Here is a 14,054-nt window from a genome sequence, read left to right as displayed (position 1 = left end):
TTTATGTTTAAATCTGCAAATTATTGGATAATTTAACTGCAAACATCTGCTTTGTTAAAAGCTCAGAAAAGACTTTGGGAGAGGGAGTTGTAGCTACCTCATCCCCACAATTTACATGTCAAAAGTCAATAAAGAAGAGAACGACAAAGCAAACTGACAAAACTGACAATGGTCTTTTTGCGTTTATTCCTAAATCAATGGTGTAAGGAGATCAACAAAAAGGTGACAAAAACCATGAAATGGAATTCTGCCTCACAAAAGGTTTACATTTTTTTGTGTATGAAGCCTCTTGGCACAGCATTCGGCAATGCATATGTTCAATGTGACGTGTCAGAGTGAGTGCTCTTATTAGTGAAATGTGACACACACGGCAGCTGGCACTGAGTAGCCCATGACAGCTATAATCAGTGTGTCCTCAGCAGGACCGCTTCAGAGCGTGTGTTTAAAGAACGCTCTCTGGACATCAGCGACTGGGTATGATTTTGGATCTGTTGTGTCAACTGTTCTTCGGGCAACTTGACAAAAGGCCCATGGGGTGACTCTTCGCCTTCCCTCATCCATCTGAGAAGCCAACCGTTCTGTCCAGGCCAACCTTTCCCAGAGCATGCTGAGAGCCACAATACCCAGCCTTCAGCTCATTGGTTCCGCCCTATTAACAGCTTGTAATCTTCTCATATCCATGGCTGGCGGCCCAGTGCAACACGTCAAGCAGGGTTCGCAGTGCTCTGAAGCTCTAGACAGCTCACCTCCCCCTCGTCAACCTTTTTACCGTATCTCCACCAGATATGCACTTGTTTTAAGTAGCCAGAGAAGGAGTTTGAGGCCCTCCAGTCTCACCCTTTACACCTGCTTCCCTCCAGGGGAGAGAAAGAGAGAATAAAGTTGTGACATCTGTTAATTTCTCATTAGAACTTTTCTTTATGCAGGTTTGTTGGTGTGCGAGACAGCTCCGCAGTACGTGCAGTACGGACACAAGCTGGCGAAGGGCTGGCCAGCCGGCGGTTGAAATAACACGCTCGGCATTTAGCAGACGTTTCTCGGCGTCCATGGTCTGGTAATGAATATGGAAGCAGACCTTCTCCGTTTCAATGTTACTGATTTTTTGCATCAGCTTGCTTTGTGACCTTCCACATCATGAAGAACAGTTAGCAATGCAAGCTGTCAAAGTTAGCACTGGTAGTCCAACTTCTTAATGCCCGGTGTTTGCTTCTTGTTTTTGTTTTGGGGTAATTAAGCTCAGGTGACTGTCAGAGAGGCATTGTGATATTTCTGCTGGTGCACAGATTTGGTTTCCCATCTTGCCTTTGTGTATTTAGATCAAATTAGGGATAAGGGTAAGCATTGTTTTGGGGGATTTATTTTGTGACTTTATGATGAAAATATTTGAAGGATATTCAAAAGTAGTTACATAGGTTTTAAAGGGTACCTATTTAACCCCTTTTTCAAGATTTAAGGTAAGTCCTTTGTGTCTCTAAAATGTGTCTGTAAAGTTTTAGCTCAAAACACCCATCAGATTATTTATTATAGCTTTCAGAATATTGAAATTTTCTGCTCTGAACACAATGTAACTGTTTTAGTTTCCTGTGCTTTTAATGCTAGTTCTCCCCGCCTATCATTTTCACACGCCTGTCAGAGAGGGCCTTTCCGTCTCGGCTGCGTCAGATAACAGACAGACATGAAGGAAGCAGATCTCACATAATTTTTGTGAGAAATACAGTAAGAACTTCCCTAATGATTATTTGATGGATTTGTTGTGGAGTTAATTCAAGCCTTTCTGCAGTGATGAGTCACATACAATATCGTTACAAGTTCGCGCGCACACACACACAGTGGACCCACACAGCATACGTATTGCACTGCTTTTGCACTGCAAATGTTACATGATACACGTTAAAATACAAGGCTGTATGAATGTCTGTTAAGTTAATGTACAAAATAAACCTGATTTAATGTCTACAAATCGGAATTGAAGTGTCTTCTTTTATAATCATACTAACATGCAGCTGTGGTAAAAAGTAAAGCTGAAGTAAATGGCTGTAATTCATTACAAACATGCACCCGTTTAAAAACGTTTTAACTTGTAAAACCCATTCTTGATCACATTTGATGATGATTGATGATCACAGCAAGCTGAACAGATCTTTTAATCCTGGTTGCTTTGTGCAGGTTCTGTTTTGTTGATTTGAATATACGCATAACTAGGAAGACATGTTAACATGCGGCTGTCAATCAGTTCTGTGGGTGGGGAAACCACACTCCTTCGTCACGTTGTGGTGGGCCTCAAAATGGGAGGGATTTGTATCCTATTTTAACGTCAGAAAATTAAAAAAAAGAGACTTATTGTCTTTATATCATCCCAATTTGACTGTGGACACACTAAACCTTCACACAGTTTTTGACCAAACAGCTTACAAAAGATGATTTCCATTATTTAATACATCATCTGTACACAACAAAAAAGCTGGGTTATTACAATCCAAATGTGGTCGAAATATGCACCAATTCAATTGCTCAATTCAATTTTTTAAATAAACTTTCAACCAAACTTTAGTTGGTAAAATCGTTTTTATTTATTTATTTATTTAAACCAATTTAGGAGTGACCATTTTTTAGAATATATGTTTGATATGTTCGTGTGGGTTTCCTACCGGGTGCTTACAGTCCAAAGACATGCGCTATAGGTAAACTGAATAGACTAAATTGGCAGTAGTGTAGTAATGTGTGTGTGAATATGAGAGAGTATGGATGTTTCCCAGTACTGGGTTGCGGCTGGAAGGGCATCTGCTGTGTAAAACATATGCTGGATAAGTTGGCGGATTATTCCGCTGTGGTGACCCCTAATGAATTAGAAACTAAGCCGTTAAATGAATGAATTAAGTAATGAATGTTTGATATGGTGATTGTAGGACATTATACCTATAAATTAGTTTTTTTCTCTAGCAATATGAATGGGAATGAAGAAAATTCAGATACAATAAATAAATTAAATTGTTATATTTAACAAATATTAATCAATGAATATTTTAAATGTAAAAAAGATAAAAAAGACCTTTCTCATTTGACATGCTATGTAATTGCTAATTATTGATTTTATGCACAACCACATTTAGGAGTTTTAAGGCCTTCACTTTTGAAAAGTGAAAAAGTGAACTTAAGACCTCTCAATGCAGGGGTGTCCAGACCTGTTCCTGTAAGGCTACTGTTATCAGACTAGAAACATCCAGAAAAAATGTTTTAGAGTGGTTGGAGCTCAAATTTATAAGACTCTGAGCTTGAGCAGGATTGGAGACCCTTGCATGTGCTTCTTTAGAGATCCATGAACATTCTGTCCTCTCTGTGAGATTCTGGATATTAATATCAAAGGCATTCAACAATACATTTGCTTTTCATTTAATATGGTATGATGAAGGCGATTGTATTTTGATTTAAGTGTACTAGTCAAAAGTCAAAAGTTTGGGGTCAGTTTTTTTTCTTGATATATTTTTTAAAGAAATTTATTCTGTTCATCAAGGCGGCATTTATGAAATGTAAAACAAATTGGTAAATTATAATAATATACAAATGAAAAATAATAATAATAACAATAATAATTAACATTGAAAATTTATCTTTGAAATCACTGGAATAATTGATTAAATTAAATGATAAACTACTTTTAAACACTTATTTTATATTGCAAAAACAATTCACAATTTTACAATTTGTACTGTATTTTTGATGAAATAAATGCAGCCTTGGTGAGCAGAAAAAGCTTTTTTTTTTAAACATTTAAAAATCCTGACCCTAAACATTTGACCGGTAGTGTATGTGTGTGTATCTCTCAGAGATGGAAATTTCAGTGGTGCCAAGTGAATGCCACCTCAGCCAGGCATTTTACTGGTAACTACAGGAAACAGGCTTGGTGTGAATGAGCTGATTGAACCCCCAGGTGCAGATCCAGAGACCCAGCCCAAGCTCGCCGGCTTGGCCCAGACGGAGTACACACTGACCCCCACAAAGACAGACCTCATCTTCATCCATGCCTGGCTCCACCGGTCCCTGACCCGCTCCAGCTTTGCCACGGAGGCAATGGGCGCTGGGGGCAGGGGATACGGATGTGAGAACCCCGGCACTACGCCACCCCATTCAACCCCCTACAAGCTGGAAGGAAGGACGGAGAGAGCGGGAGGGGGGCAGTATTGCGGGTGGACACCAGGTTCTTTCTTTCCTTCTCTTTTTCATCTCTTCTTTCTGTCTCTGTGTAAGAGCAGGTGTCCTTTTCGGCCCTCTCTTCTCACCCTCCCTCCTTTCTGTCGCCGTTTCTTTTCACACACACGTTCACAAACGTACAGCTGATGAACATCCCTGCTCTAATCCATCACAGGCCGTCTTTTATAGGTCAGCTCGAGGCACACACACTTCCACACACCCCGACACACTGGCAGGTTGTGTTCTGTTGGCCTGCAGGTGTCTGGCGTTGCGATTGCTCTTTAAATTCTCTTTCCTGTCGGAGCTTACGATTGTGTGCACATGGATGCCATGATACCATTCAGGCGGACCGGGTGCCACAACCTTCTTACCCTTCTCTCACCCCGGCGAGACAGACAGGAGATTCTATGTTCTCACCTCCCGCTTTCAACATGAACAACATGCTTTCTGTTTGCATCTCTTCCTTCCTTTCAATTTTAGAGGGAGGCAAAATGAGAGTGTCAATAGATTAGGAAAAGAGATAATTACACCGTTTGTATGTTTTACAATCAGTCTTACCATGGGTATGTCCGGTGTGCCACCTGTGATGAGAATCATTGGGCCTTCTGTTCAGTGGTTCATTTGCTTCCTCTTTCAGTAACTGAAAGTCAGCGTAACAATATATCCCATGAGTGCAATATCACAGTATTGCACTGAGAGGAACACATCTCCGGATCCTATACAATGAACATGGGGCATGTGCTCACGATCAGGGCTTTCAACCACTGGAAATGATGAAATCATTAGCATGGAGGACAGAAGAGGGGGCGTCGAGAAGAGAGAGAGAGAGAGAGTAACTCATTAGCTCTTACAGCAGTACTTCTCTCAAATTCCTCCGATAGTTAGGGAGTGTGTTAGTTTAAAGATCATCTATGACAGGTTACTTCATAGACAAGAGAGGAAACCACCTAATTTATAAATTTTAGATTTAATCGTTTTGGTTTTAGGAAGATTTACTAATCTTTAGAAGAAAATGGACTTGAAGAAGTGAACTGCTTTGTTATTCAACAAATACCTGGAAGAAGATCTGGAGTTTGCGGACTGAAAGTTTGAAGGTAAAGCCTTTGCCAACTAGCAGGACTATTCAGCACAACAACTGAACTTGAAAAATGAAGAATGTTGCCATAAATGATTAATGTTGTTCCAATCATTGATTAACTTCTGTGGAACACAAACGATAAAATTGTGGTTCTGTACATTGAAAGTCAGAGGGGTTCAGCTTTGGGTTCAGACTTTCACTTAAACACTACCTGAACTACCTGGAGGCCTGTAAATAATAAACGAATAGTACAGTAAATTTCCTTCAGTGTTATCCTTTTCACAAACAAATGTCAAAGATATTTGAGGTATAATTACAAATTTCTCTATGTGATTGTATTTTATTAGCCATGTTCTCTGAATATCTTTTTTCAGAATGCAGGCTGTGTCTGGTGTTAGATACAGAGAGCAGGGCGAAAGCTCTTTGCAGCAACTCATGCCAAGAATGGTACGGGTAACAGGATCAGGAGGACCAGGCTCCAATGTTGGGAGTCTCCAGGGGCCTCTCCGATCTTCAAAACCTCCTCGAGAGCTTAGTTCGGAGGAGCAACAGGAGCTGCGGAGGAAGATCAACAGCCGTGAAAGGAAGAGAATGCAGGACCTCAATGTGGCCATGGATGCTTTACGGGAAGTCATGGTGCCCTACTCCTCTTCTCCCACCGGTGTAGGGGGAGCACTGCAGCACCCCTACCTCCCACCTGGAGCCCCTACAACTGGACGGCGCCTGTCCAAGATCTCGACACTGGTGCTGGCTCGGAACTACATCCTGCTCCTGGGTTCCTCCTTGCAGGAGATGAGGCGTCTGCTAGGTGAGGTCAGCATTGGAATGGGCGTCAGCGGGACTGTACCACGTCTGCTGCTGACAGGAGGGTGGCCATTTCTTACCGGGCCAGGACAACTTTTGCTTTCCCCTCCTGAGCAGCAATTGGGTGTTGCAAAGTGCCCTCTTTTGCCTCAGGGTGCCCAGGAGGAGCCCTTGGCATGGGGGCCAGGCAGCATGTCTGAAAGCCCGGTGTGCCAGTGTGGGGTGTGTCGGACACCCCGGGTGGTGCATGTTAATCCAGCCATGCGTTTTCCGAAGTGATTCCATCATGCCTTGGAGAAAGGCTAACAAAAGACAATGCAACAATAGGCAGAATTTTAATATCTTTTGAGGATGAGGTTTCCGGTTATTACGATTTTTGGTAACACTACAATAAGGTTCAGTCTGTTAACCCTAAACTTCTGTCACAATTTCTAACTGTTATAACATATCTAAAGTCTTTGACTTTGTTTGTGGAACCCAAAAGATAAAATCAAAGTAAGTCACATGGGTTAGGAATAACTTCTCTAGTTACCATTGTTAGGAAAGTTCAGCTCTGGAGAGCCGTAGTCATGCAGAGTTTTGTTTGAATCAAAGTTTGTATCTTACTAGAAAGCTACAGACACTTCTTTCCCCATACAAACAGTGCAGGACTGCAGTTCTCCAGGACCAAACTTGCCTACCTCTGACATTCACAAGCACATTTTAACAAGCTGGATTGTGCAAACTTATTTTGTAAAATGTTACCCTTTATTCTTTCTTCAAAATAATGTTGTCTTTGATTGTCTCCTAAATACTGTTTGCATTTCTGTTTACATAGAACTAGAAATAAAAAAGCTATTTTAGTTTGAAGTAGTCTAAAACTTTATCTCAGCATATTTCCTTTTGCTTCACCCAGCTTTCTTTCAGACTAAGCGTGTGCATGCTTCTGTGCCCCGCTCCTTCCAAACGGATTGAAATAATTAATTGTGCACCCTTTTTGCAGCACAAGGATGGGAACCTTTCTTTCACCTCAGCCTTCCCTGAACCCATCCCATTCAACTTCCCAAACAAACCCCAGATCAAACCCAGCAGCCCCATAATAATTAGCCCACACTCTTTCTTCAACCTTTAATCCAGTCCCTCTTTCGCTTGTGGAGGTAAATGCGTTTACACGGGCCAGTGTGGTGCCTTTCATTGCTCTCTGTGAACAGCATATTCAAATGCCTGGAAAATGTGTTTCCACCAAGGAGTTCACTTACCTAAATTACAAACAACACCCTCTCCAACACCCAAACTCTGACATCCACCCCTCCGAAGGCTGGGTGGTTGAAAAAAATAAGAGAGAGAAGCAATTCTTTCAATCTTGAGGCATGGTGAAAGCCATGAAAGAGAGGGAAAAGCAATTCCATCTTGTGGATAGGCGTGCATGAATGAGAATGCAGATTATAATCATAAGAATAATGATAAAATACAAGGAATAATCGCCCCCACGGCAAAAGGGGATTAGTCCGGCCAGGCGCGTGAAAGAGGGCGAGAGGCTGAATGGAAGGAGTCTGTTGCCCATCGGCCAGGACAAAGGGAGAGGTAGATGCTATTAAGTGAGATTAGGGTTAATAGGCCTTGATTTTCTTACAAGGAGGTAAAAAAAAGAAAAAAGAAGTACGAAGGGGGAGAGGTGGGACAGAGAAGTGGGAAAGATCAAAGTAAGGCGCTCCGACTTAAAACCCTTCTCATTGCAAGGACACACACACTCACTTTAACTTGCCACCTCTTGCATTTACATATAGCTGCCTTATGTCTGCTGACAACTTGAAGAGATTACCTCACTAATTTTACCTCACTTCAGTGCTTTTCTTAAAACCATCTTCTGCTGTCGTTCTCTCCTGAGGTGATAACTTTCTCTCTGATGATGGTGGTCGTATTGTGAGAAGGATGTAGGGGTCTGCTCTCTCTTTGTGTTCATTCTTTAGCTCATCAGTGCAGCTAAATCCAGCCAAAACAAAGTGAGACAAAAGAAGAGAAAGTAGAACGGGGTGTCCTATTGTTCTCTTCTAAATGCCAATGTGTCCTGGTATACATCGCTGATATATGGCCCGACCAGCCACTGTGTGAGTGTGTGTAAGTCGGAGAAATAATTCACAATTTGCTTTTTATGAACAATTTAATAAAATCAGATAAGTCTTTGTGAAAATTTGAGCGAAAAGGTTTCACTATACTTTTGAGGAATTTTGCTCACCAATGTTGCAAATAGTATTTTTAAGAATAATAAACTTGTCTTCCCCTTTTGTAGGGTCAAAATCATGTTTGATTTCTTTCTGTGGTGAAAAATGATTTCCCAAATTTTTAAACATTTTTTTAAAAAGCTAAATAAAATGAAGATATTCTCAAGAAAAAAAAAGTTTTTTATGTATATAATATTATAAATATTATTTTTGTAATTAAAATTATAAACTACATTGTCAAAAATGTGCATTTGTTTTGCCTTCTTAAATACTAATAGTAATCCGTGTGAGTGTCCGAGTCAGGGCAAGTTTAAAGACTGATTGAGGGCCATCCATCCTTAGCTATGGGTGAAAAGATGTGTGTGAGAAGATCTCCACTCCTCCTTTCAGAGCCTCTGCACATGTCCAGGATTTATCTCTCGCTTCTTCGGGTTCTTTATTCCAGCAACCCGGCCAAAAAACACCAACCTCATTGTGACTTATGTAGGGTTAGAGAGTCATCGATATATCACACACACCAATACAAAACACACCACACACATAGATGTAAACTGATACCTTTTTTGAAGAGAGGAATGGAGTTGTATGATGTTTTTATATTCACATTTGTGTACATTCATTCTCACATCAAGAAGTATAGGCTAACTTTATTAGTGCCCAATCCGATACAATATAATACATGATTATTAAATGGATGCAGTTTTGTTGTGGGCCACTTTAAAATTATTAAAAAACCTTTTTAACACAGGATGGATTCTAATTGGCTCCCATGATTTTATCATTCTCAGCTGGAAATATTACTATAATAATACCCTAATAATATATTACATAATATAATAACATTACAACACAAGCATTAGCTACTAGTAATACATCTTTACACCTGCACTCTAATAATTTAGTACACCTAAAGTAATGCATGTTTTGTAATAATATTACTTTTCCAAAGTATAGTTTAATATAACGTATAACGTTTAAACACTTAAGTAATATTTAAAGTTATTAAAATTGAGTTTTGACATTTTACCTGGCTTAATTGGCTTTTACAAAAGCGGAATAAAAATGACCTTTATTCAGGTTAAATCACACAAGTGAGAGTGTGCTGGGAGGAAACAGACAGGCTCGCACTCTTAATCATCATCAGGTCTCTTTTTTTACAGCAGATGAGTCAGTACTGTTCTACTTACTGATATGTGTATATTTTGGGTCAGAGGGGGTATCGGTATGTTTGTACTAAAGATGCAAACAGTTTCACGTTCAATTTAATGAACTGGTATCGACCGGTTCACTTAGAAGATCCGATTAAAACAAACGATTCATTCGCGAATCAATGGCAGGCCGGAGACTTACATTTTTTGCAGTGGATTCTTGTCATTTTGAACTTATCGAAGAAAAGAAGTGGATTGTTGTTAATTGTAGATTATATGTAAGTAAATCTCTTGACCTCTGCAAGAAACATGACATGGAAAAAAACAAAAAAACAAAACTGGATGCTAAGTACTACACCCACCGATTGACATCAGTTCACGTTCTCAGGTAAAACAATTAATTCAACTAAATGAAAAAAAAAAAGTTTTTTTTGAGGACTGATTTTTGAGGAGGTGCAGCCACTGTCTAACATTACTGTAGAAATTATTTCTTTTTCTAATATAGTAAGATTTTTTTCTCTTTTAGGAAATGATTTACACATTTGTAAAGGTCGCTTGAAGAAATTTATTCAATGTATAAAGCTCAAAGATTTATTTTGATTTGTGGATTTTTTACTGTCCTACTGTTCATTTTGTTGTTAAACATTTTAAAGGTTTAAAATCTGTTTTTGGTTTAATATAAATTATTTTATGTTAGTATTATATATAGCCTGTTGCAATCTTTATCTCAATCGACATGACTTTATCTAATATCACAAAACATTCCAAAGTAGCAAACACATTACTGTACATGCTTTCATCATGTACAGCATGTGCAGCTCTGGGCTCAGAAAGTTTTCAAAATATAATTTTATCCTACAATTTTTAAAAGGGAAATGAAGGAGTAGGTTATACATGTGGTTAAATGCAGAGCTTCTCTATAAAAAAGGTGAGAAAACACCTTCTGAAAGATATCAAACTTCAGTAAGGAAAAGTAATGCAAAAGTAACTGAAAAGTAATATAACGCATTACTTTCCATAAAAAGTAACCAAGTAATGCATTTACTTACTTTTTGGGGGAGTAACTCAAGATTGTAATGCACTTCTTTCAAAAGTAACTTTCCTCCAACAATGCTGAACACCCGAACACTACTTCAACATACTAACCATCCAGTATACCAAAGAACCTTTGCGGTAATCAAACCACGCAAAACATTTCGTAAACTCCCCCCTAGCAACAACTCCAAACTGTCTAACCTCCACATGGCAACACCAATACAAAACATTATAGAAAATGTGTAGCACCTTATCAACCACACAGAAAAAAAAAAACATGTCAACTAGTATTGTCCAACATCGGCTGAAAATGTAGCTCTATATACATTTCTGGAGATCGTGAATTATGTAGCCAGAGCTACGTATAGCTGCATTTATCTTTAAAACGAATGCTATGGGGCGGTTTGCCATTGCTTTCGGGCTTACCAGCTGACCGTTTATCTCGATGTGAACCGCTTTTCCACTGTTACCAGTTTCTAAAGTAGCTCGCCATGTACATTGGCAGACTTGAGACCCAGAGAGGAGTTGACCTCCATGACAGGGTTTGAGTCCGGTGAAGAACAGTTCCAGTAAATCAGAAGCCAAAAAGTAAAATAAACAAGTAAATAACACGATGAGCAAGTGGTAAAATCTGAAAATGTGGTAAAAATCAGGCAAGAGCTTTTCTTTTTCCGGTTGCCTACTAAAACTTTCGGTTGAGTTTAGAGAAGGGGATGTGTGGGTTAATCTGTGCTTTTGAAAACACTATTGGTTGGGTTTAGAGAGGAAGAGGGTGGGTCAATCAATCGGTCAGTCAGAAATTAAAACTTATCAACATGCGGAGGAGACTGAGGTACTGATTTAATTAGAGAGAGCCTGGGTTGATTAAGTCACTTAGTAACTCTTAGGCACTCTGCGTAAAAACAGCATAATAAACCTTGTCACCCAAAACAAAACACAGCGATGTGAAATGTTTCATCAGTTAAGAATTTGTTTATATTACTTACTAATATTAAATGATTTCAAATATAATTTTACCAAGTTAACCATTCAATTGGGCAGCACGGTGGCACAGTGGGTAGCGCTCTCGCCACACAGCAAGAGGGTCGCTGGTTCGAACCTCGGCTGGGTCAGTTGGCATTTCTGAGTTTACATGTTCTCCCAGTGTTGGTGTGGGTTCCCTCTGGTTGCTCCAGTTCCCCAATAAGTCCAAAGACGTGCTATAGATGAATTGGGTAAGATAAATTGTCTGTAGTGTGTATGTGTGTAAATGGGAGTGTATAGGTGTTTCCCAGTGATGGGTTGCAGCTGGAAGGGCATCTGCTGCGTAAACATATGCAGGATAAGTTGGCGGTTCATTCCGATGGGGCAACCCTAGATTAATAAAGAGACTAAGCCAAAAAGAAAATGAATGTATGAATAACCGTTTAATTTCACCCTAAGTCTCAAACTCAATTCATGGAGGGCCGCAGCTCTAATCAAACACACCTCATCCAACTAATTAAGGTGTTTAAAACTACTCTTGAACACCTTGATTAGTTGGATCAGCTGTGTTTGAATAGGATTGGAGCAAAACTGAGCAGAGCTGCGGCCCTCCAGGAATTAAGTTTGAGACTTATGAATTACACCTAGACATCAGGTCATTTAAATCAAGAAAAATAGGAATTTATGAAAATATATTATGTTGTCCCAGTGAAGAATGTGATTTTAATATGATATTTTAATGAAGAGAGAGGAAAAATGTGTATATATTTTTATAGCTTTATGAAGGCAGAATTTTTTATTCAATTGTATTTTAAATGTATTACTTACTCTTAAAAGAGTGGAAAAAGAAATGCTAATTAAAAAAACAAATAATGCACTAATAAAAGGATGTAAAAATCCAAAATTCAATTCTCTCTCTCTCTCTCTCTCTCTCTCTCTCTCTCTCTCTCTCTTTCTCTCTCTCTCTCCCTCTCTCATCAACGTGGGGAGTCTCTGAGAGAGGAAATGCTGAGCCATAAATTGGAGCTTATGAATGAGAGAGAGAGCGGGAGGCAGGGCTGAACAGGGGACCCCTCTCCCCTTCCCACCCCTCTTATTTATCTCCTGTATTCCCCTTATCCCTCCCTCCGTCCATCCCTCTATCCCTCTCCACCCCAAATTCCTGCCCACTGTTCTCCAGGCCGGATCAGGCTGTACACACACTTTACTGGGCCCAGTAATGACCTGTGCCATTAACCCGCGCTCCTCTCACACCCTCTCTCTGTCGCACACACACAGTTTTATTGGCTTCCAGAACAGTGTCTCATTACCCTTGTGCCCTGAAGACTGTGAGTGTTTCGGGGTGATGTGGCATGGGAACAAACTAGACCCCAGCAGACAGACATACACAGACACTAAAGTTCAATGTCATCACAGATATCTGAAACATAAGCAAAGGAGACATGTTTCATTTTTAGACTTATTTTAATTCTAGTTTATCAAGCTTCTGAGACAAAATTAACATTTTCATTTTTATTTATTTCAGTTATTATCAAAAGATATTTGGACACTAACAATGGAATGTATTTGGAGAAATCTACACAACACTAATGCTAGAAAAAGACTGCGCAAAACTTTTGTGTGTGTGTTTTTTGTAATTAGTTTTACTAAGTATTTATTATTATTTATTTATTATTATTATTATTAATCATTTATTTAAAACTATTATTTTATTATTATTATCATTATTATTATTATTTATGTTGTACAAAGTACTAGTATTCTTTAGTTTTACTTTAAGTAAAGTATAATGATGTTTAAATGAGTTCTTTCCCACACGTTTACACAGAAGTCACTGCAGACTCTTTTGTGTTTTACTATTGATTTGACCATCATTAACTGTTTAAATAATTTAAAACATAATTTATTTAAATAATTGAATATAAAGTTTTTATTTATTTTATTTTATTTTTTTAAAGAAAATTATTCTGTTGAGGCATGGGACGATAACCTTTTTAAAAAATTTTTAAGGTTTACCGTGGTTTGGAAAAGTCAAGATTTTTAAACCACCAACATTTTCTGCTATACCATTCCTAAGGTATGTGTAAGATTTTTTTTATTTACGTTTTTTTTGTTTGATTGTTTTTATAGGACAACAGTATCTTCAGCAGAAAAGTTTTCAAAAGATGCTGTTTTAAATTGTAAAGAAATCAGTGTTTTTGAAACATATAAAGACAATCATTCATGATTTATTAAACACGATGAAATATTTAGCCCGACACTTTTACTGTTCCAAAAAATTATAAAACGTTTCTCAAAGTAAAATATTTTGTGTTCAAAGGTGAAAAAGTTAGTTGTTTTTTTTACCAACCCTGTGAAAAATATCTGCTATTTTACGTTTTTTTTTTTTTTTTTACCGGCAGCTGGGGCGCTGGACAAAATTAAATTAACAGCAGCTAACTTACAGAAATTGACCATAAAATATTGGAAGTAAAATACAGAAATTTACAGAAATAATCTATTATTTTGTGTTTAATTTCTGTAATTTATTTTACGCTTTTTTCATTTTACGTAAAATAACTTTAATTTTTTTTTTACAGACATTTAAAAAGAGGATATTTTAGAGCAGTAATCACAATACCATGAAACTGTGAGTTG

At 38.4% G+C, this 14,054-nt stretch overlaps 1 protein-coding gene across 2 annotated transcripts; it reads left to right on the top strand.

The window, feature by feature from the left end:
• The first annotated feature begins 5,054 nt into the window (after positions 1–5,054).
• On the top strand, positions 5,055–6,930 carry olig1 (oligodendrocyte transcription factor 1). Of its 2 annotated transcripts, XM_005167653.6 has the most exons (2): positions 5,055–5,282; positions 5,641–6,930. In XM_005167653.6, the coding sequence occupies exon 2, from the start codon at positions 5,642–5,644 to the stop codon at positions 6,347–6,349; it is 708 nt and encodes a 235-aa protein (XP_005167710.1). In that variant the 5' UTR covers positions 5,055–5,282; position 5,641; the 3' UTR covers positions 6,350–6,930.
• The last annotated feature ends 7,124 nt before the right edge of the window (positions 6,931–14,054 follow it).

The sequence above is a fragment of the Danio rerio genome, chromosome 9 (assembly GCF_049306965.1).
Source record: "Danio rerio strain Tuebingen ecotype United States chromosome 9, GRCz12tu, whole genome shotgun sequence".
NCBI classification, from domain to species: Eukaryota; Metazoa; Chordata; class Actinopteri; order Cypriniformes; family Danionidae; genus Danio; species Danio rerio.
The sequence above is the reverse complement of the archived record's forward strand: the minus strand, read 5'-3'. Positions and strand labels throughout refer to the sequence as shown.